Raw genomic sequence first — 24,709 nt, forward strand, 5'->3', positions numbered from 1 at the left:
TTTCTGTAATTACACAATGATTCAATTGATGGAAGCAGCCAAATAATTCAACAGACAACTAAGCATGCTGATACGCAAGATCGCAAGACCCTACGACGCCTGCTCCATCTTTCATTGTATGATCTGAACTACGATTAGGTAAATATCTAACTCAAAGTCTCCATCTCCATATATTGTATTCACAATTCGAATTTAGAATAAAAATGCCGTTCTAAACTAAATAAACTTCAATAATGGCACAAATATGATTTGGTGACTTCCATGATTTTTATATCTGCAAACCTTTGACAATAGGGCAAGAGCCAACGGTATACTTCCTACCAAAGACGTATGAAATTGTACATGTATGCATGATATAGTCTTTATTATAATTGATATTGAATTAAATGTAACTGAACAAAAAACACATAAACTAGTAAATTGAGAACATATTTAATTCTTTAGAAAAGTGAACATTCCCGGTAACACAACGAGTATTGTTTTTTTGGTTTTCAAAGTTTCTTCAAATTTTGTGATAGAAGATGAGAAAATTAATTTTCTTATTAAAACACTCATTTTTATACACTCATTAGCATTTTTGTAGGAAGTTTTTGAAAGCTCTCACTCGAAACAAAAATTCAAAATACCTTTGTTCTTGGATAAAATATTGGGCGACCACTAATTGCCATAAACTTCTGAAACCATACTTAATTTTGGTGGAAGAATACACACCAGTTTGAAGCTCAGGGTAATCGGCCAAATAGTTAATTGGTTGTGAATTCTATAAATTTGAATTACTGAAGAAACAAGTATATTGTAAGATCTAAGATAATAGCATATTATGAAGCAATTGACTAACAAAATAATTTCATAAAATATACCATTTATTTTGAAATAAAATCAGTACTAATTTTACCCAACGAGCATATTTTAGAAATGAACATAAATAATTACTATAAGAAAAAAATAAGATGAATTGAATTTTATTATATCGGTCTTCAGGCAGTACAAGTAGTCGATCCTATGAATCTTATCTGAAAAAAAAGAGAATAAATTCTGAAATATATTCGTTTTTAGTACAATAATATATAGTGTTGCTTATATATCCATCCACTTATTGCGTAACACTCTTTTTTGTAGTAAGATTAAAATAATAGATTTAAATAGAAAAAAAAACTTACTTTTCTTCGCCAGCAAGATCAAAAAGTTCAGCCATTCTAAATGGACAAGCAGACATACAGATCGGATCTGCTATTGTGCATGACACGCATCTCAAATCCGAATCTGTTATTATTGAAGGAATCAATAAAGTTACTAAAAACTTTTATCTTATGGCTTTAGATTTGCATATTCTTGAACTAATCAAGAAAAGAAATTTTATCGATAGTGTCTATAAATATATTTTCCATTTCTTTTAAAATAGGTTTTACATTTAAATTGATTCTGTGTGAACACGGAAACAAGAATGAATTGGGATTTCTAATTTTTCAATGAAGTTAATTTAGCCCACCGACAGGTTGTTCAACATTGCGTTGCAATTCCTTCATTCTGTACGGACATGCGGATTGGCAAACTGGGTCAGAGATGGCACACGAGAGGCAGTGACGAGTGATTTGGTCTAAATGACAAGTTGAAGATTCTATCAAATTTTCAATATTTTGAATACAAATTTGTGGCTGTCAAATCCAAGTATCTGTCGTACATGATATATCAATATTAATTGGGTATTTAGACAATAATATATTTGCATATATTTATCAGTGGCTTTCCTATTATTTTTTAATACCATGTCCTGTATTTAGTGGGTAGTGAAATAAAACATGAAGGAATGTAATAAACCGTACTCAGTTCAATGCCAAGACATGCAAAATAATAAAGAATGGCTTTTAGAAACTAGTTCTATGTGACTAATAAAATTGCAAATAAAAGTATAACACTTCACCATCCGATTGTACGTCTCGTTCCAACTCCGTCATTCTATACGGACATGATGCTTGACAAATCGGATCAGCAATTGCACAAGAGAGACATTGACGAGTGAGTTGGTCTGAAAAGTAATAGAATGAGATAGTAGTAGTTTTTTAAAAGTATTGAGACCGGAAAACAATAATTACATATTTATCAATAAATAGTTGTTAATTTTAGCCAACTTTTTCATGGACAGTTTTCTGATTTCCCTCTTTTATAATGTAATATGTCCGATTTTCAAAAGATTTGGGTTATACATGATAAACGAACAGAGGGTTGCTCAATATTATTCATATTCAGCATGTAAGATTTTCGGAAACACCATTAAATGTCGCCGGACCATTATATATTAAATATCTCCGGTGGTCGGCTCAATCATAGTTATTGACAGACATTCAAGCAATATATATTTATTTTACCGTCAGATTGAACGTCACGCTCCAACTCCTTCATTCTGTACGGACACGCGGATTGGCAAACTGGATCTGCGATGGCGCATGTGAGACACTGGCGAGTGAGTTGGTCTGGAATATTGAATGCAAATTTATGTGATCAGATATTTAAAGATTTTATTAGACATTTTGTCGATTTCGACCACTTTTTCACAATGAATGGGTTATAAAGTTTTATATTGAATTGTTTTATAAATTATCTTAATTTTCATTTCGAATAACACGTCCGATGTTAGTGAATATGGTACCTATTCGATTAAGAATAGCTATACATTCAAAAAGTTGTGTTGTCGGAACGTTACATTCTTTGTAAAAAGTAGATGATTTTCTAAAATCAAAGATTAGTTTGAAGTGTAGAAATAAGCCCTACATTCCTTGCTGTGGAATAAATATCGTTAGATATGTTAGATCTATCATCAAAGAAATCTTAATTTATCCGATTTGGGCAATACTTTGTTGGTAGTTTTATTTACTTTCAGTATTTTACGTGGAATATTTCTTTTAATTTGAATGATATCTGACTCTTTCACTGCCCCCACTGGGTTTGCATTTGAAAGTCCGCAGAATAGTTAGGTCGTTCAAAATCTGACTCGATTTTAATTGCATGTCTGCTCCCTAAATAAAATTTAACAATTGAGCTACGTAATTCTGTTAAAAAATAATTTTCGATACAACTTTTAAAATCTTTCATAGTTGACATGTAACTAAATTTTAACAATCGAATCTCACCGTCAGATTGTTGCAAGTCGCGTTCCAACTCTTTCATTCTATACGGACATGATGCTTGACAAATTGGATCAGAAATCGCACAAGAGAGACATTGACGAGTGAGTTGATCTAAAACGGTAATGTATATTACATAAATTCGTAGGATCCTTAATGTGGAGAATATTCCATTCCAATACCAACTTTATACGATTATAGCTTCTAATATCATTGATGAGATACTAAGTTATCTCATTTCATAATTTAGATCAATAAATTATTAACCGTTATTATTATTACACGCTACATATTTTAAATACTGATTAACAGCTTACCGTCCGATTTTTGCAGGTCGCGTTCCAACTCTTTCATTCTATACGGACATGATGCTTGACAAATTGGATCAGAAATGGTACAAGAGAGACATGTACGAGTGAGTTGATCTAAAACAATAATGTATATTACATAAATTCGTAGGATCCTTTTAATGTGGAGAATATTCCATTCCAATACCAACTTTATACAATTATAGCTTCTAATATTATTGATTAGATGATACTACCTCATCTCATTTCATAATTAAGATCAATAAAATATTACCCGTTACACGCTACATATTTGTGAATACAGGTTAACAGCTTACCGTCCGATTGTTGCATGCCGAGTTCCAACTCTTTCATTCTATACGGACATGATGCTTGACAAATTGGGTCCGAGATAGCACAAGAGAGACATTGTCGAGTGAGCTGGTCTAAAGAAATGACATGATATTCTAACAAAGAATCCTATCAGAAGGCCATTGTTGAATGAGAGATGCATTTCAATTTTTGCATGATATATATCTGATCTAGCAAGTAGATTAAAACGTTTTTGATGCGTCAAAATAGATATAGATATATAAAATAGATATAAAATTTCCCATGTATAAAATGAATGTTTTAGTCGTTTTTAGTTGTAAAATCCATATTTCTAAAATACAAATTAGATTATTAGACAAATGACCAAATAAAAAAGAATGTTGGCACAATTACGGAACCTGGAGGTACACTATTTCGGTGAAACGAATTGGTAGGTTTTTAGATTATTGGTTTTCGAAGACGAATTCATTTATTTTTCATTCAAATGCTTTGTTTATTAAAACGTTTTTTACTGGGAAATGCATACAGCGTATTCAAAACATCCTGAAGTCTTGGGGTGTCTATACATAATGAAAATAAGAATTAATAATATCAAAATGCAGCTATTAATTATAAAATTTTATTTTACCTGATTCTCGAGAATTTGGAAAAAACTTAGTACAATTTTTCCCCAACATAAATAACATTTTATAACCAATGAAAAACTGAAATTTTTTCGAGTGACAACAAGTCGTGGATATCCTGCTGCTTACTCGATACATTTTACTAAGCATCAAAGATAAACAAATCCATTCCAGTGTATTGTATACAGCATTTCGAAAACGTGAAAATTACAACACTTGCTTGGCACATTTCTGCCATTCTGCAAACATAACTCTTCACAGTTGGTATTTTTACCATTGAACATTTAATCGGACTTCTTTAGCATGATACAAAAACCGTTAAATATCCGTGTTTTTACAAAAAATATTAATACCGCCTATAAGGCTTTGTTACACTCGTTTTGAGATAAAAATCTACCATTATATCAGGGTGGTCCAAAGTTGTTGGTATCCAGAATCACAATATTTTTTTGTATTATTCGCTGACCAAACTGATTTTTCTGGGGTGTTTTACGTTGCACGTCGCCCGCGGTCCTGGGTTTGGACCACGTTGCCCTATGTAATAATAATAATTTATACTGTGTGTCTCCAACAGCAATTTAAGTTAAAGCACCTATCAACCACAAAAAAAAACTTTGGTCGAGTACACTATGTTTGAGTTTACTGACAAGAAATATATAGGAATTAATAGCAAAATATAACAGATTACATGCAAATTATAGCATTGTAAAAAAGATTGTAAACATAATGTAACACAATATTATGACACAACAATACACAAGTAACTGATATAGTAGGAGTTTTTATACAATATCCGATGTTCATTATACATTGATACAGAATTATCAACATCAACACGGAATGATGAGAAATGCAAAAACTGAACAATACATCTAGGACGGACATGAGTAGAAACATATAGGATCGTCAATAGCGCAATTCATGCAATTCCGGGCAGAGATTTCTGGAATTAAGAAAATTTCTAATAAAGTAGTCGGAAGGGTAAAGATACCAGGATTTATTTAACATCCCAATATAGCCTACATTAAGTTGACATACACATATAACATACAATACTTTAACCCAAAAGGGCAAAACTTGGATGAGCTGTTTTCAGAAAATGAGGAAAAGGTGTGTTTTGATTTTTAAACTCCTGTAAATATTTATTGAAAATTTTTGGTGAATAATATTTCGAATAAAGATTGAAATATGAATTATTTATAAACAACAATTAAATATCAACTTGAAGAGCTTCCATTTCTTTGTAACATTTTCAAATAAACTTTGTTTACAAAATTTCAACTTTAACTTTGTGTCTCGAAATCCACGAATTGTCTTATTAAAACATGTTTCAGTGGGCATAGGTATATCGATAATTTGAAAACCTAAAACTCATATTAATTGTCGTAACGCGGGTAGATAAATAGACAATGATATCGAGACCTTGATGGACAAAAATGTTATAATTGTGTATATTCAAAACCAATAGTCAGGAATCGAGCGAAAGCTCACTATCGCGATATGGTAAATTTAAGTTCGATAACGTCTTATAGTAAATATACTACATTTAATAAAATGGCTTTAATTACATTTGTCAACAGCGTCCCTATCTGTTCTACATATATACACTGTAGGTAGTGTAGCTAGAGCCAGGACTCAGCCGAAGAAACCGACTGGGAACCATGGTGCCTGTACCTCGTATAGCATCTCGTTGGAAGTAAAAAAACTAAATGCCTAATTTTTGTATGCAATAGATTGTTATTGTGCTGACACTTCTGTTCCATTAAAATTACTGTTTTTCTTTCAATATATATTAATAAAAAAAAAACCACATGCTCCTGCAAACTCGATATGTAAATTAAAAGAAAGTCGTACCCTTTTCCACTTGTCGTTCATTTCCAGATTTCATTGCCTTCATACATATTGTCTCATAGATTGTTGATTCTGGATTGTCTACAAGACAGAGTTCAGCTAACATGTGTTGTGATGCTTTTTTCAGAAGTGTCTTTCCTTCGTCAGAAAGACCCTTCTATTATAACACAAAAACAAAATTATCAAGTTTAAATATATTCGAAATAAATACAGAATAAGCGGCCTTATTCAAAAATGGAATAGGGGTATATGCTTATATATTCATTGTTGTATAATGTGGTTGTCTTTTTGTATGATCCATTAACCTTTTGATCAAAATAAATAGTAGAAGATCAAAAGTACATTTTAAATCACAGAACATTCACTGTTAAGGGATTCTTTTTCTGCACGATTGTGAAGCATTCGCTTCAAGCAAGGAAAATCAGCATTTAAATTATTGAATACAGATGGGAAATATAATTTAAATATAGCAATAAAAATGTAATTCAATAGAGCGAAATTACTCTGCAACAATTACATACATTGCATTTAAGCGAGATACCTTTGCAGAGTCCTAATTACAGATAAAACTCCTATGATACTTCTTATGATACATTTTTGAAAAACTTTTTATTATATAAAAATGGTATTTTACGTTCGTTGAGGTTTCTTGTTTCACACGTGGAAGAAACGCTGCTGATGTTGTGATAACGCACAAACAGAAAACCGCTATAACGGATGAATACATACTTCACAAACTTTTAGTTACTCGTATAATTTGAAATACAATGTATCAATTTCTAAATATAAAAACAAAATTGTTGAAAAATATTGATATTGTAGGTTGCTCAGATAAGATCTGTATACTTTGAGTAGCCACGTTTGATACTTTATTGTAATATTAGGTACATAAGTTTTCTAGATCTACACAGAGCTCTTTGGGCGCGGATTCGGATTGGTTGTTTGGGGTCTCCCGAGTACCTTCGTATAAAGAGACTGTTATCCAGATTTACGAAGTCTAAAGAATTATTTAGATAAGATGAAGAGTTATTTGTTCAGAGCAAAAATTCCTTACTGCATTCCACTCATGATTCTTTCCTCTTGTAAAAATTATTTTGTTTTTAGCAAGAAACAGCTTTTCTGTTATAATTTATCGACAGAGAAGAGCCGCGTATATGCTTCTAAGCATATTTTTCTTTTAATATACCCACCTGACCTATCTGATTGTCTACCTGTATCCGACTAAAGTATTGGACATTTATAGGTAAAATTCGGAAGAAATTTTAATTAATTTTTTCCAATTACCGTCATTCCTACGAATTAATAATATATGTTTCATATCCTTATTTATAAACAGTAAACAGGTGACATATGTCTAGCAGAAGTCCGTGTACGAGTACGTGTGCAAATAGATTGTTTTCAAGACTGTTTTGTATGCTATGACGTCCATAGTTCTCTAAATATATCGCAATACCGTATACAATTAGCTCGCGTTGTTGACTTCTGTCGGGGCAAGCGAGCAAACACTGGTTAGTAAGTTTTACATCAAAAATTCAATAGTCACTTATTTCAGTGTAATCCAAAATGTTAATATTGTTTAAAACGTTGTGGATCGGTTATTTGTAATTTTCTTTAATGCGATTATGTCAAATAATTACAACTGGTTTAATATCAATTTTTATTTTGTACCTTTTTTTCTATTCCATCTGCCTATGTGTCGCCGTTAAAAATACGACAAGACCAGAAAATTATTGACTTGATTGGAAATATTGGTTACCAGTTTTACTGAAATGGCTTCAAGTGAGGATTGCCATGATTGTGATCTGGAATTGTTTGTTTCACTGCAAACGTCATGGTAACTATTTAAAGTGATGAACTGATAAGACTAGAACAAACATTGTATACTTATACATTGTAAGAGTTCATTCTCCATAGATCGAAAGTGAAAAATATAATTTTCTGCCCGATCCGAAAACAATATATATCAAAGTGGGTTCGAATTTTGGAGTATTTCAGTAAATTATCATTTTTTAATCCTTTCTAAAAATAACGATTTAGAATCACGATTCAGGCAAACCTATTGTTAGCTGATTTCCAGACCTCTCCAATCAAAAAATTTGTATTTTGATTTAAAAGTCTGGATCCCTTATTATTCACAGCAGTCTCGAATAAGACAAAATGGTCTTTCTTTGAGGGTAAAAATTTCCCTTGCTATGGATGATTCATATTAGCAATATTTAATCAAAAAATTGGGTTTTTTGTCAATATGAAAAATTTCTTAATCAAGAAGGTTATTTCCCATATATTCAATAATGACTCATTTTAATGACTTAGGTAAGCTTCGGAAAATGACGTGAAATGTTACTGACAACCCAAATGTAAAAATCGTGCAAATAACGATCTCACGGCTCAATTTTTAATTAAAACTTATTTGAATGTTTTATTTTAATAAATTGGAATTATACGACCATCTGTCGAAAGTTTGAAGAAATTACACAGTACAAACGCCGGGCATTCGCTTATTGAAATTAGAACAAATGATTAGGGTCCATATGCTATTTATCACATATTCTCATTACTAATTTGTTCGTTAGTTCTTTATTAATTTTGCTAAACTATTTTTTTTCAAATTTGAAACGCCATCATTTCTCTGGAATCGTTATGCCATATGCTCATGAGACACTTATTTTGTGACCACAATGCCATTGACCCCCTTTGATCGATTTTCCTTTTTAGTAGAAACTATAATAGAACATCGCATGTCATACCAACAAAATATATCTTTTTCCAATCAAGCCTGATTGATCAAAAACCATTTCAGCGAACTATTTTGAACTGATTACAACATCTTCATAGAAATCCAATACAACTGGTGGATAGTATTTCCAAATAAAATATGGATTGTTTATATTCCAACACAAATCATATTATAACTATCAGTTGGGGTTCAGGAGACTAACCGCCTTTCATTGCTCTAGTCCAGGGCTTCCCAAACTTTTAAGCTCGCGGCCCCTTTTAATATATTAAAATTTTTCGCGGCCCTTGTTCACGCTAATAATGCTAAACGGTTCAAAATATGCATTTTTTATATTTTATTGACACAGCTAATTCTCAACTTTTAATAGGGCTACTCAATAACAAAAACATCTGTACTCAGATCATTCAATGTAATGGGTGCGAATGCTTCTTGCTGCATAGCAAGTTCAGCCGTGGCGCAATGTTTGTTTATGCAGGCCTAATGATAAATTACGATGTCTGCCCACCGACCTAGTCCTAATCCGAAATTGTTCACTCTTATTGATTAAACTTAGCATGAAGCAGCGGTTTGCAGCGGCACTAAATCATCAAGAAAAAAAAACTAAGCGCACCTCCACTAAAAAAATATGCTGCCGCAAAATAAAACACAAGTTAATATGTACTGTATGCCTTTTAAAGGTTTATAAACATGTAGGCCTAACTCTGCCTAGCTTTTCTTTAAAATGCCTAAAACTCACTCATGTTCGATAAACTCTGTTCAGCAAACTGCGGCCAACAAAATTGCAGCATTAGGGTTTACCTGTTACGTAACAACGTAACAGAAAGTAAATAATATAGAACGGTAAAATGAATTTGATTCATATACACATCATTTGCTGTAATAAGAAACAATAAAACATTTGGAATAAATATAATATGTAATATGTTTCGAGGCGCACTGAGCAAATCGCTTTCCGGAACTGCTAGCTTAGCGTTTAAAGCCGGCATTGTTATGCAAGCACGCAAATCGGGTCAAACTATCAGAATATGCATTGTTATGCAAGCGCGATGATTCTACCGTGTTTCTCCCAAAATAAGTCAAAGCCTGAATTTTAAAAATGATTTCAATTCAACCGCTCGCCTTGAAAAAAGACTTCGTTGATAGCGCAATTTGTTCATCTAATCCCGTGGAAGTTTCAATTCTGCTAGGACGCAAAATTTCGTGATGGCGTTATAATAAATAAGTTTAATTCTGAAAATTCGGTTTTCTGTAAATAGCGATTATTTTTCTTTGGTTTGTATTTATATAAAGCAGAGTTTTCTACCATGGCCCAATAAATGTGATTTCACTGACTGTTGTTAGGTTTTGTTTGTTCGTTTATAAAAAAAACTCATTGCAAAAAAGGTATTATATTGAAATGTATCAATACGTACGGAATGTTTCACGGGAAGTCGCAACTTGAGCATATTTCTGGAGGGCGTCACAATACAGTGAAGTTCGAAAACCACTGAGTCCTAGTCGATAGAAAGAAATCTACTTTTTAAATGGTTAATAATCCATATGTAGCAGGTATTTTAAATGAAAACGTGCTATTAAATTGGCATCATACTTAATCATATTATTCATATATTTCGGTATTCATATTTTGTATATTAAAAAATCTCGTTATTCTCTACATCCCCCAAAAATGAGCCCCAGTGTTCGAAAGAAAATTGAAGATAATGTCTTATCTTCGGGAAAACATGGTATGATGATGTATATTCACTCGGATTCGTGAAATTATCGTTTTACACTATTTTTAATAATTGTATTTCAAATCAAGAGTGAAGAAGTGCAATAGATATAGTACTTTGTATAAGAATTGGTGTTCTCTTCGCGGCCCCTAGAATTCGTTTTGCGGCCCCTTCCAGGGCAGCGGCCCCTAGTTTGGAAATCCTTGCTCTAGTCTAAGTATATCCCTATGATTATATTGAAAGAGATGCTTTAGCAATAACAAGAGAGCTATACTCAAAAAGTGGACACGGAGGGCAAAACTAAATATTTTATCATCAATTTCCCGAAAATCATAAACGGTAACTTACCAGTAGCCGTTTCGGAAGACGAACAACTCGACTACACAACACGGACAACTCGACTATACGGACAAATCTGAGAGATAACTCGACTACCCAGGGTACCGGTACCGGTGCCGGTACAGGTACTGTTGTAGCTTTCCAGGCCCTGTGACGATTATCTATTCTTCATGATTCAGTTTCAACGTGAATTGAAATACTAACTGATCCTGATCCGAGTCACTTCTGTGTTACCAGATCAGGTACCGCAGTCTACCGTTCCCCATAAAAAACTTCCCACTTTCGCAAGACACGCGATCCACCGTCTTCGCAACGAACAGGATCCGCTGATATACGTTCGCGGAAAGCCACAAGGTTGCAAATTTTGATGACCTCATAGCTCACAAAAAACGAATCTCATACAGCTCACAGAAATATTTGAAATAAATAAAAGTAATGGCCTTCTAGCAAATATTCAATCTTTAACCACTGAAAATTTCAAAGCAATTGGTCCAGTAGTTGAAGTGATTTTTTTATAACGAGAGAAAGTATCCCAAAGAACAAGAACAGCATAATAACAAAACGATCCATAGGTCCACTACATGTCCAATAATGCGAATTTCATTACCCCGATTGCCTTTATTTGTCTTCTCTTATATTTCACTGACGCCACCACATTGTTTTTTTCGGTAATTTGAACTCCGCGTTTCCTTTTTCTCAAATTTCATTCTTGGAACTTCAAGTTAGTTTGTGATCGATTGAAATTCTATTATTACGGCATAAAGAAATACTTTATAATCTAAATAACTTAATGAATAAGCAACAAATTGAGAACAGAGAAATCTACCAGGCCAAGTAAACGCTGAATAATCGTAGCAAAGTTCAAAGCTTGTTTATGCAATCGGTTTTGTTTCAAATATCAATCTATCGTTTAAAGATAGCCAGCTTTATATATTCGTGGCTGTTATTCCAATTGTTGAACCGAAAGGATATTTTCTGACAAAATTTATGACTGATTTCTGCTGAATGACTCTCACCTATAAAAATCTTCCATCGCACTACCCTTTATGGTAAGAAAAAAAAAAAACAGGCTAGGAAATAGGCGGGGGCGGTTTATTTAGCGGAGGCCGCTTAAAAATCGCTGATTCGAAATAAAACAACTGTAGTTTATGAATACTATACCGTATTTTTATTATCGTATACTAAAACAAGCCAACTGCAATATAGTTATGAAATATTTATAGAAAATCACGACCCCCTCAAACTTGGTTGTCTTGTGTATATTTTGAAATAAGTTTTAAAATTTGTATTGTCTGGTTCAGGAAGCAGCGCAGATTATCTTTGCAATAATCCAGTCAATACGACAGTGCAAACATCAAAGCTGAAAAGTTAATACCATTACCTACATTCTTACCGTATTTTTTTTTATTTTTTTTAATTTTTCTATGTAAATGTATTTCCCGATTTTTTTAAAGTTTAGTCTCATATCCTCAGTATCCTGAACTCTTTTTCTGTTTTCGATACGAGTCACGCAGAATTTTGCTACACGTCCCCTGTCATAACGCATTGAAGAATGGCGAAGGCAAAATGAGTCGAAATTGAAATGAAATTTTGTAAACATATTACTCTTATTGTTACGTGATAAAGGGATATTTTGTAATCTGATAAATTTATTTCGTCGATGTGAATAAATAAAAAAGGAATTTGTGGCGTCACAATATGACAATGCAATAAGTTTTAATCAATTATGATCATGTACTTATTTTGGTAAGCTTTTTAAAATTATATTGTATCCTTTATTATTAATATTATTAAATAAATTCAGCCGTTGACATTAGACTCCAAAAAATAAAAATTATTTAAAAAAAAAACGCTATTTATGAGTTGTTACCTCGTTTTGTTATGTATTGATAAGGTCATCAGCAGACATCAGTGTCATTTTCGTCTGTGGATAATTGTTAGTTTTTTCTATCTCGCAGGCTGGTACTTAAATATTATGATAGATGTGAAAAAATTGCATTGGTTACGTTGAAATCTACTAACACATTTTGATGATCGGAATAATCACATAAAATTTCGACTGGATTCTGACTCGAGTCCAAACTGTCAAACAATGCAACAAAATGCTACGTTTCGTGAAAAGAGATTATGTTATTTTTAAGAAAAGAAGCTGGGATGCAAATAAGTAAGTATCATTATTTTTGGGTGCTCCGGAGTATGCGTACCAAAATGTCACACAACCTGAATAGTAACCGGTACACACATACTATGTTCAGGTTGTGCGTCATCTTGGTGCGCATACCCCTGGAGGTCCATTTTTTGTTTATTTTTAAAGCTTTCAATACGGTTATGGCATTGGTGGAAGAATTTGAGCTCTTAGCTCAGTTTAGAGCAGGGGCGGGCAAGGTTTCTAAACCAGGGGCCAAAAATTTTGCCCACTTAGTCTAGTGGGCCATGTAAGTGTAACGTAAAAAGTTATATTTTATGAACAATATTTACAGTGTTACAAAGCAAAGGTGGAAAACAATATGCCTCGTGCGAAAACTAAATTCAACCGCAGTCTCAATAAATTCCTTGAGCTATTTTTAGCTAAAACATCAAAATTTGGTTTCAGTTTGATTGTGGCAGCATCAGGCGGGTCAGATTGAATTACTCAACGGGCTAGATGTGGCCCGTGGGCCTCACTTTGCTCATGTCTGGTTTAGAAGCATGGTATCCTCTCGGTGTGTTATTGGAAAGTACCGTTGAACACATAAGGGACTATATATATAAGGACTATACTCTACATATATTCCACCCTCCATTCTTTCGCAGCAAATTTAAATCTACTTCGCTATACACGATATTGAATCCTCCCTCTTCCAAATCTTTTTCTACAGTTATGAAATGTTTGAAATATAAAAATTTAATATAAGTAATTGTAGTTCGAAATTTACAACAGATTCTAATAGTACTTATCTACAATTGTCTAATCGTTTAAATTATACGACTAAATGTTATGGCTCGGGATACTTTTACAGTGCTATATAGATAATGTACGGGTGTTCTAGCAACGACGGCGACTGAGTCTGTTTTTATTTTATTTTATTATTTTAGTGTATAAAAGGACGCTAAATCAAGTAAGTCGCTTGCAAGTTCACGTGTTTGTGATCTGACGTTGAATATATTTTTTTTAAATATAATGGTGAGAAATTCTTCGACTGTAAAGTTGTGTCATCCTGCTGTTCTGGATGTGAATAATATTGTAGTGTTGCTTGCAATCGAACCGAGTTGGTACAGCTTTCTTGGCCACACTTCTTCTGTACAAACTGAAAATGCATGAATTAAGCACATTCTGTGATCAAACAGCTTCTTTGAAAAGGCCTCACAACTTGCAAGCCCGAATATATTTTTTTGAATGCCAGTGGGCCAACTGGCAGCATAATAATGAGTCAATGACAGTCACAGCACATGTTCACACATAATCATGTTCGTTATTGGACACGGAGTGGACAAATGGATCATTTTGTTTCTTAAGTTGTTGTCGTTGTTCTTGTTATTGCTGTTATGATTTTTCTTCCTATCGTTATGAAAAAATCGCTTTTCTCTTAAACTTCTGGATCAATTGCTTTGAAATTTTGAGTGGTTGAAGATTGAATTTTGCTCTTGAAGGCTATTACTTTCATTCATTTCGAAAATTTCTTTCTCTCCACTCTGGTCTAAGAGATTCGTTTTTTGTGTGCGATGACGTCATCAAAATTGAAAATAGCGCCCTTTGTGGCCATTCCGTCTTCGCACAGCGATCTTGTGGTCAACCTAAGTCGTGAACACTGCAGGTACGGTAATGCGAAAGACTGTTTACAGGTACTACTCCGTGTCTATACCTCTTGTTTTGAATGAATATTGGTCGATTGATTCAGAAATGACTTTATAGGTGGGTGCGTTTCAGTCTGCTAAACGCTTCCTGCTAACCCACACAATTAGTTATTAGTTATATGCTAATCCACATATTAGTCATAATGATCCTACATACTCATGCTGAATAATAATATACCTCATGTCATGTGGTGAAAACGCATCATGCCTGAGGCTATCGACCGACATGGAAACTTATAACTTATTTCAACAATATTTTCAAATATATACCTATATAATGTATTTTGTCAAAATGTGAAATTGTGACTTTTACTTCATCACAAGACTCAAATTTTCTCAACAATATCTCACCTCCTTTTAATGTTTGTATGTCTTTGAAAGTTAAAAACGTTTTTTTTTGATAATTTATAATTTAATTTCGTTTGGTCAAGACTGTGTGTAATGCGAATTAAAAGTTTCAGAAAAAGGAAAATGTAAAAATATTGTAAATCGTAATATATTCACTCCAGCTCCTGTTGTACTTCCAGTCAGATTATTCAGAAATTGCACAAATATATGACGTGTTGATGCTACCATTTTAGTTCAAAGCGTTTGTTTGCTTATATTACCCACCTATCCACATTTGAGTGGGCTAGCATATTGTCTAGATTTAAGCGGCTGTGATAAAAGATATTTCGCTTCCATCACGCGCTATTATAAATGAGTCGTATCAGCATTTCCTTGTATCGTATGCTATATATATAAACTGTAAACTTGCTCACTCATATGTATTCTGGTCACAGCTGCGCATGGTTTATTTACACATATAACTTTGTTGGATTTTTATGCGATTTTCGTTGTCTATATTTCAAATAGTTCAATTTGTCGCTATCATAAAGAAGAAGGTATAGCAAACTTGAAAAAGACTGAGAATTGTCACCATAGAGAAAAACTATATTGAATTTTATAGAAAAGTGTCTGATTATTATATTAAAACGATCCATATCTCCAGACAATTAACAATGTAAAAAAATAGTTGCATTCAGATTAATTTTAGTACACTTCTTTAAATAAATGCACATTTCCGATTTAGTTAGTAAATTGAGACATCGTATCACTAAACATCAGAGTTTATAACAAACTTTAAAATGTGTGCTGTGCATTAATTTATGAACGGTGATACTGCAATAAAAGTACTTTTAATTTTTAGGTAAAACAGATAGCGTTTTTCGAAATAGAGAATAGTGCATATTATTAAAGCATATTGTTTAAATTCGACAAAGGCGAAAATCCTAACTTTGGAAGATGGTAAGCTACTTTTTTCAGCTTTATCAATATGTAAAACTGCTTAACAATTTGTCTTATTTTTAGGGAAACAGTCAGCCAACGAATGCACCACCCAGCAAACAAGAAGTAAGTGAATATAAATGTCTGACCAATAAATTTGTAGGTTACGTGAAAAAAAATACATAAATTATGTAAAAAAAATTTCAATTTTTAAAAATAATGTAAAATATGTTTTGTTTATTTTTCTTTTATTCAACTACAGAAAGTAAAAAAAACACTTGCTACAATGTGTGAAGCTGTTGCGAATGCTCTCCTAGAGTGTGCTACAATGGAGGATGAATGGGAACAGGTTGAAATAGCGAATCAATTCAATCTTTAGTGAACTTGTCCAGTTTAAGTGGTTTACATATAACTTGTTTCCAAATTAAACTTTTACCAAATATTTTTGAATATTTAGTCTACATACGCTTCCTTCACTAAAGGCATAATGTATTTCGCGAATACCGAATATATTGTTTAAAATTCAAAATATTACGTTCTATTATGACGTCACCAATTTTTAAATTAGTAAGTTAAAATGCTGGGTACGCCATTGTTCATCTTTAAGTTGATTCAAATTTATTATTGGACACGTAGGGGACATTGCGATCGTTAAATTAGATTGACACCGAATTTATGTAATATAGTTCATATTCACTTAATCCAGGAGGATAACATAAAGGCAGCTGCCAGAGAAATTTTAAAAATATGTGAGAAGCAAGTAACGCACAGCGCTAAAGAACTCGTGGAGGCAATTAGACAACAGAATAGAATGAAGACATGTAAGCTGTTAATAATAATCTGTTTTCAGGCATTATTCAAAGAAAATGTTTCTATTTGTTCTCATGTATATATATATTCTTTCATGCAGTGGTCAATATTAGAAATTATCTTTATAAAGATTCGAAATTTTTAATAAACAAGCAGACTTGCACAGACCGCAAATCATATAATAAATTCTCGATGCAGAATCGTGGGTAGACATAGTTAACAATTTTTTTTAATTTCGTTTTTTTAATTTTGTTACATTTACATAAATGGTCTATTCCCCTAGCAATATCAGTAATCAGATGTTTTATAAAATATATTTTACATTCAACTTAAATACTTAGGCCAAAGTTAAATTCAGCTTCTTCGCTTCAGGGCAATCGATAAGCGAAATCCTCGCTTATGGTTAAGCATACGCAAATCGAACAATAGATCTATTCGACAAGGAATGGACATATGAATCGTTTTGTTTGTTATGTTGTTAGAAGTTCTTCTTATCACTTTTTGAAAAATCGCTTTTCTCTTTAATTACTGGACCAATCGTTTTGACATTTTCAGTGGTTAAAGACTATATTTTCGCTAGAAGGCTATTACTTTTATTTATTTCAAAAATTTCTGTGGACTCTGAGAGATTCGTTTTTCGTGTGCGAAACGTCATAAAAAATTAAAAATAGCCCAGACACGAGGAAACAGACGTGTCTCAAATATTACTTTAAACTGTATTGAATAGTTTCTGTATACCTCTTATATCCACAGTGATGGCATCTGCTGTTGGAAGCCAAGGAGCTAGTGCAACGATGTTGGTAAGTCGATTATACAGGTGTTGGTTTATCTTCCTTAGTGTTTTAAAATTAACAACTGCGTATACATTAAATAACAGAAATTAAAGGCGGACCTCATGTTTTTGGAATTATTAAAAGTTGCTATTGACCAAAAAATGGGTGAAACAGGGTCTTCGGCGTCTTCCAGATCAGAATCTGGATCAAGTACGCATAATTCAACAGCTATTTCACACCCATGGACTAGAAAAGACGTTTTAGGAAAAGGAGCATTTGGCACAGTATATTCAGCAGTCGATAACAATGGACTGAAATTTGCTGTGAAGGAAGTTCCGAGGGACGGGGTAAGGGATAAAATGATTTAATACATTTGCTCTCCACAAGCAGTAGTCTGGTTTACATTTGTGTTGTCACTTAAATCGGCCATTAATTTTCACAATATACACGAATGCTTAGGTGCAAGAAAGCTGCCTAAGGAATGAGGTCAAGTTGTTGGGAAAACTATCGCACAAAAATGTAGTTAAATTGTACGGCTGTGCTGGTGATAAAGAAAAATTTTTCATGTACATGGAGCTTATGCAGGTATATTTGTATTCAACAAATATTAATTATGTTTAGTGAGTTGTAGAGAGAAGATAGGCCCTACTCTGTCTGTTTTTCTCCAGTACTATTAAACGTACTTTAGCGGAGTACACTCCAACTGAACTCCATCACTGGTCAATGAGCACACGATAGATTGTAAATGCTAAATGTTCGTATATTGCAGAGTTGTACGATCGACTTTTAAATCCAAATACACATATATTGAAATATACAGTTAAAATCCAAATCAGTAATGCAACAAAGAAAACATGCTAAACTCTATATTCTCAATTATGAAACAGAGGCCAGAAACACGTCATTGATCACTCGGTACACAGAGAACTGCTTAAGGCCTCACCCCGATGAATCGCCATCAAGGAAATAGGAAAAAATGACCTATTTTCATTGAATTCAACATGCTATTAATTCAAAGGGGTAAATGACATTATGTTCGAGTTCCTGCTAATCTTCAACTTTGAGCCGCGACACTGCACTTCCTAGTTAAAAGTCACGTTTCATTCAAGTGGCAAGTCGCAACAAATTCCAAAATTCGAAGGTTTAAATAAATTGGGCGAGTCATTTCACTCCCGAGTAACAAGTCAAGTTGAGTCGCTACTGTTTCGAGTCACTACTTGAGAGCGAATCGTTGTAGATTACATAGCACTAATGAGCATGACATTAGGAGTTGCATTGGCAAAATATTCACATCTTGATATTTAAAATGATTACTTCAACTATTTCCGTTCGTAAAACAGGGATCCGTAAAGGATAAAATAGAAAAAAGCGGCATGCCTATACCGGAAAGTATAGCAAAGAAATATACCAAAGATCTATTGCAAGGACTGATCTATCTTCACCAGAAAGACGTTATTCATCGTGATATCAAATGCGCAAATTTGCTGTTGGATGTTCAGGGAACAGTGAAATTGGGTAAATGTTATTATCTCTAATAGTTTGTTTTGGAATCAGATATTTTTGATGAGGATTCGCAGTTAGAAAAGTCTCCAGTATAGTAAATAATATTGGCAAAAAAGAAAAGTTGGAGCGACTAGGACTGAAATGCGAAAAAGTTACTGAACCATACAGAAATATGTTGATGCAATACATGCCAGCAATCTATATTTTCTCTAATTGCTCATTGGTTATACAGGTCAAGTTTCAACATATTACAGCATGTTTAACACAAGTCTAGATACAAAAAAAAATCACGTAATGTTTCTTTTCAGCGGATATGGGGATTTCTAAAATTCACAAACATGAGACAGCGTTTACAACTGCAGACGACACCGCAGGTATTGAAAGTATCTATATGTACATTGCGAGTTTGAGTTTGTAGAAATAACTAAGTTTAAACCATATCTCGCGCGGGTGAAGTAAAAGTGGCATAAACAAACTATTTTAACATTAGCTCTCTTGGGGATTGTGGTCACCAGAGCAGAAATTTGCATTTTTGTAGTTTTCCGGCAATCACTCACCGTTAACGTGGGTATTTTTATTAATAGGAATTTTTTTCGGTACTTTTGAATATTTTTAACATGGTACGCATCTTGATAAATTTTTCTTTAAATTTTAGTGGACATAGTGTTTCTAATTAGGTTTCTCCCATTAAACCATGGTATTCAGACTGTGGCCGTGTCGTCTGGTCCTGTTCTGAGGTTGCTTTTTCTGCGATAGCGGTAATATGAGTTAGTATATAAAATACAGGTAATTAAAATGCCATGGAAGAATACGTCAGCTCTTTGTATTAGAAGAGAATGTGTAAAACTAGTGAACAAACGTTAATGAAACGGAATAAACTTTTCTACCGGCTAGCCTTCATTAAATACTAATACCGTCAATAAAAATACCCACGTTAACGATGAATAATAACCCGAAACGTACAAATAATGCAAAATTCTGATATAGTGAATACATTCCATATAAGACCTAGGGTTACAATTGTTTTGTTTATGTCACCTTAACTTTTCCCGCGTAGGAAGGGTTTAAAATGACTGAAGCCTATTATTACTATTATCATGACTTTATTTGCAAACAGTTTTGGTTGACTAAAAAGACTTATTTTATGCGTTGAAGGAACTGTGCCGTGGATGAGTCCTGAGGTATTGAGTGGACACGAAGGGGGGGAACGATCCGATGTTTGGTAAGTTTTTGATGTTTAATTATAATTTTCTTCAAACATTCTATTTTCAAATTTATTTACAATATTTTTTATTTACAGTAGTGACATATACCGATGACCCGCGGCTCCAGTGCAATTCTAACTATGCAACCCCCCAATCCTAACCATGGCCAGATATCATATAAATCAACATGTATTTATATATTATTATTTTTAACAACTCCCAAGAAGACGAACGTAAAACAAAATCACAAATCAACTCGTCTTTTGGTCGGAAAAGTCCGTGGGTCGAAAAGTCTCAAAACCATATACACTTTGTTCCAGATACTACCCTCAGTTTGTCAATATACTGTACGTTTCTTTATATATGAATCCAGGGTCTACATGAATCCTGTGAACTCGGGTCTCGTCAGATATTTGGTGATAGTTCTGACAGAGGTGATAACCTCAGAAACATAGTTTAGCAAAACCTGGTGTATGCCATGCTCTTTTATTGCAGGAGCGTTGGCTGCACTGTTTTTGAAATGGTCAAAGGAGCAGCACCTTTTCAAGAAGAATTACCACCTGTACTATTGGCAATTATATTGCCGAGAATGATTCTTGGATTTGGGCACCAAAAACTCGTATCGGATCAAACTGACTTTGGTCCAACATTACAGGTGAATTCTACATTTTGAAGCATATTTTAATAGCAATTTCATCATGCGTTCGACGTTTTAACGAAGACAGTGAATATTCAATAGATTAAAACTAACAAGAAATGACGTCAAATTAGTGATAGTTTAGTCTATTATATATTTTAACGAAGTGAAAGTGCTTATTATTTGTTTATAATGAATTTGAGTTTCCATAATTAGTATATTGATATTAGATTGGAAAACTGAATAACTTTTTTTCTCTTTCTTCCCCCTTCTCTTTCTCTCACCGAGGGAAACATAGCTCTAGCTAGCTATTCAGTATGCACTCGCTCTCTCACTCTTTAAGATATATACATATAAATATATATATAGCTATGCACTATGGTGTGTGTAAGCGTTTCAGGGGTATTCAAAAATTGGGCACTAAACCTGGACAACGCGGAAATACAATAATTAACATTGACAAAAAAAATGTTATATCTGAATTCCAGAAGTGGACACGGAAAAGATTCATTTTTTTTTAAAACTGATAATGTTTGGAAATCCCTTTATTTACTAGCTCGGCATGGAAACTATAATGTCTGTAGTTCATTTCACGAAGTTTAAAATTTACTTTTCCGGGTATACGCTCTGTGCCAATTAATTATTGTGAAAAAATACCAAGGCGGTATCGGTATATTCAGGGAATTTATTTACATTAACAAAATTTATAGTCAAATTAAACAAAACATTCTATTTATTCTATTCTATCAGAATTTTCTTCTGAGAATTTTTGTCAAGATGGACGACCGACCATTTGCTGAGCAGATTGCAGATCATCCATGGGCAAGATAGGCCGAAAAAAAGTGATTTAATCAAAATCAGGAAAATGATCAGAGTTGAGATGCGTTAAATTTAAATACTGGTTGTCTTTATTCTTACATTGGTAATATACATAACATATTATTATACTAATTGATCATTATAATTTACGCTACCGTGTTAATAATAACGGAATGCATATCTTTTGTACAGCGATGAGACATATTAAAATTTAATTATTTTATCTCTTTTTGTGAAAATCATGTTTCAGTTAAAATCACTATATATTAAAGCGTTTATTTTGTGCGCTGTATTGCTGTATTAAATTGCCACCGCCACATACATCATATTTTATAATGTGGTTGTGGTGTAAAACAATCAACTTTAATTGAAGAATTAATATGTATTTTGAAGTATATCAAAAATATATAATTTGTAATTGAAAGCAAGAAAGTAATGGTACTTCCCATCAGGCCGCGGTATGGCACTGATGCCACGATAATATTCTATCACAGTCCAAAGTTAACGTTGCTATATTGGTAGCTGTTCCTTGTGTTGTTTTCATGATCGTTCAACTTTAACTACTAAATTCATTAATTTTTGCAACTTGTTGAATATTTTTGGAATATTCTTACTATTCATTACCCTCAGAGTTACGTCGTAATATTTTATTTTTATTCCAATGCCAAACAAGTTCACTTATGTCGGCGTTAATCTAGCCCTTTGCTAATTAAATAAAACGAATGTTATTATCATTCGAACTTAGAAGGTCAAGAACCTGGTAGTCTCAACAAAGCTTATAAAAAATCTAGATGTTATACTGTATTCGGAAAATATTGGATATTTATGATATTCCCTGTGATTTTTTGAACTTACTTACGTCACATCCTATTTCATGCTAATGCTATCTTCAATTGCCGTGTAAAGTTCATCCAATTCAATTTTGTCTCTTAATATCAATATCCTATATTTCAAGTATATGTTTTTTCGGCGTATTCTTTTTTATAGCTAATCGTGTATTGTTCTTCGCGCATTAGGCAACATTTTATGATTTCCTTTGCTGAAATTTTACCTTGTAAGCCTGCGTATAACTTTTATTCCTACGGGGTTTACAGGATCATCATTTTTTTTTAGTTCAAAGAGATTTTTATTATTCTTCCAAGTAAGTTTTATCTTCGTATATTATTTGTTGAATGTATCCTATTCAGAAATAAATTTTAACATAGAAATATGTTTTGATGCATGTGATTCCAGAACAGACATCATAAATGTTCTTGACATAAGTGCAAACAACGAGATATCGATCGGAGACCGCCGACTTATCGATCTAGCGGCGTGTTTCCTTCGTTCTGGCTCAATAGCGACACCGCGTGTTCCATCACTAATTAATTAATACCTCGTTATTCATACGACATAATTCATTCAAAATCAATAGGCTTCTGATCCGAGATATGATGAATGCACATGCAAAATTTGGAGCAGATTCAATTCGCTTTCGTGAGATATCACGTAACATACGAAAGTGTTTTACAGACAGACAAACAAACAGACAAATGCCTATTAACATACGTACCGATCAAGATCGATAAGTAATAAAGTGACGTATTTCACAACGCAGCGCAGCAAGACTGCTAAATCAAATATAAAAATTGTTCTGTTTTTTTTTTCATCATCGAATATGTATATTGGAATTATTTTTTTGATGAATAAAAGCTGGGATGCCTGTTAACACTTTTTTTTATTGTCGCTTCATAAATAAAACGATTAATTACGAAATAATAAGTATCAAAGTATTTTTCGTCAAATCTTCTCCTTCGTTCAATCTCCAGAATGAACATATTCGTAATTTTAGCGTTGTGTCTAGCAACATATGTTGCCCTGCAAGTGATAGCGAATGTAGGCTGCCTGTTACAGATAAAATCGATTTTGCACAGGTAATTTTCAAATACGTTTATATATTTTTTGTGTAAAGAAAATAACAACTACCTAGTTTCTTGAACTTCTTCTATAGTTAGCTGTGGAGTGAATGGTTCAACAATAGCTATATTTGTTTTCAGCGTATTATCTATTGGTGCGTAATGTGCTAAAAAGAAAACGGTGATACTTTTAAGTTATCTCAGTCATACCATTTACTTATTTTGGTAAGCTTATATTCATATTAAATTTTTTATATTATTATTTAATAAGTTCAAGCACTGACATTAGACTCCACAATAGAAAAACTAAGCTGAACAATATTTAAAAATATAGTTGTGATTTGGTTATTCGGTTTTTAATGTATTGACGTCATGAGTAGTCATAACAATAACGACATTGTGATCTGCAGAAAAATAGCCGTAAATTCAAAAGCGCTCCCTTTACAATTTTTTTTTCAATATACAAAAGAAGCTTCAACCGACGTAATTGGCCACCGCCAGATTATTTGTTGGTATGTAATGAGCGAAAAATATGTGATATTTTGTAACATCACGTGGGACTAATTTAACAATGCCTAAATCAAACATGAAAATTCATTCATTGACATGCAAACATTTCACCCAATGGCTGCTATTTAGCCTTAATGCCTCAAGTTAGTAATTTGCGTGGTTTATAGTGAAAAACCTTTGTGTGGGTTTTTAGGGGTAAATGAATGTTTGGAAAAGTAGAGAAATCAGGCGAATATTCAAAGTCATTCTATATTACATTCTATCTTGAATATATATGTCTTTCTCGGAGAACAGATATTGCTGAATGCAAACTGTACGTTTAACTTTATCATGAATCTGAATGCAAATACAAGAAATGTTGTTTTCTTTTTAAAACAAATTTTTGCATAATTTATTGCTAACAATGTCTTTTCTCGGAGAACAGATATTGCTGAATGCAAACTGTACGTTTAA

The 24,709-nt window shown here is 33.0% G+C and overlaps 2 protein-coding genes across 4 annotated transcripts; one reads left to right on the top strand and one right to left on the bottom strand.

Moving 5' to 3' along the window:
- Window positions 1-354: 354 nt before the first annotated feature.
- Window positions 355-12,543, bottom strand: LOC120339554 (uncharacterized). Of its 3 annotated transcripts, none has more exons than XM_078116023.1 (11): window positions 12,398-12,543; window positions 11,612-11,749; window positions 6,220-6,373; window positions 3,748-3,855; window positions 3,440-3,547; window positions 3,129-3,236; window positions 2,367-2,471; window positions 1,922-2,026; window positions 1,490-1,597; window positions 1,161-1,263; window positions 355-1,013 (listed from the first exon to the last, which is right to left on the bottom strand). In XM_078116023.1, the coding sequence occupies exons 3-11, from the start codon at window positions 6,320-6,322 to the stop codon at window positions 1,010-1,012; spliced, it is 852 nt and encodes a 283-aa protein (XP_077972149.1). In that variant the 5' UTR covers window positions 6,323-6,373; window positions 11,612-11,749; window positions 12,398-12,543; the 3' UTR covers window positions 355-1,009. The 3 variants fall into 3 exon arrangements, with proteins under 3 accessions (XP_077972149.1, XP_077972148.1, XP_077972147.1); XM_078116022.1 differs by lacking the exons at window positions 11,612-11,749; window positions 12,398-12,543 and adding exons at window positions 6,851-6,995; window positions 10,366-10,382; XM_078116021.1 differs by lacking the exons at window positions 11,612-11,749; window positions 12,398-12,543 and adding an exon at window positions 6,851-7,024.
- Window positions 12,544-16,025: 3,482 nt separating this feature from the next.
- Window positions 16,026-23,031, top strand: LOC120339440 (uncharacterized). Its single transcript, XM_039407567.2, has 12 exons — window positions 16,026-16,125; window positions 16,189-16,230; window positions 16,367-16,453; window positions 16,811-16,925; window positions 17,668-17,714; window positions 17,792-18,034; window positions 18,147-18,272; window positions 19,028-19,202; window positions 19,499-19,564; window positions 20,346-20,412; window positions 20,891-21,050; window positions 21,783-23,031. The coding sequence occupies exons 1-12, from the start codon at window positions 16,123-16,125 to the stop codon at window positions 21,861-21,863; spliced, it is 1,212 nt and encodes a 403-aa protein (XP_039263501.2). The 5' UTR covers window positions 16,026-16,122; the 3' UTR covers window positions 21,864-23,031.
- The last annotated feature ends 1,678 nt before the right edge of the window (window positions 23,032-24,709 follow it).

The sequence above is a fragment of the Styela clava genome, chromosome 9 (assembly GCF_964204865.1).
Source record: "Styela clava chromosome 9, kaStyClav1.hap1.2, whole genome shotgun sequence".
NCBI classification, from domain to species: domain Eukaryota; kingdom Metazoa; phylum Chordata; class Ascidiacea; order Stolidobranchia; family Styelidae; genus Styela; species Styela clava.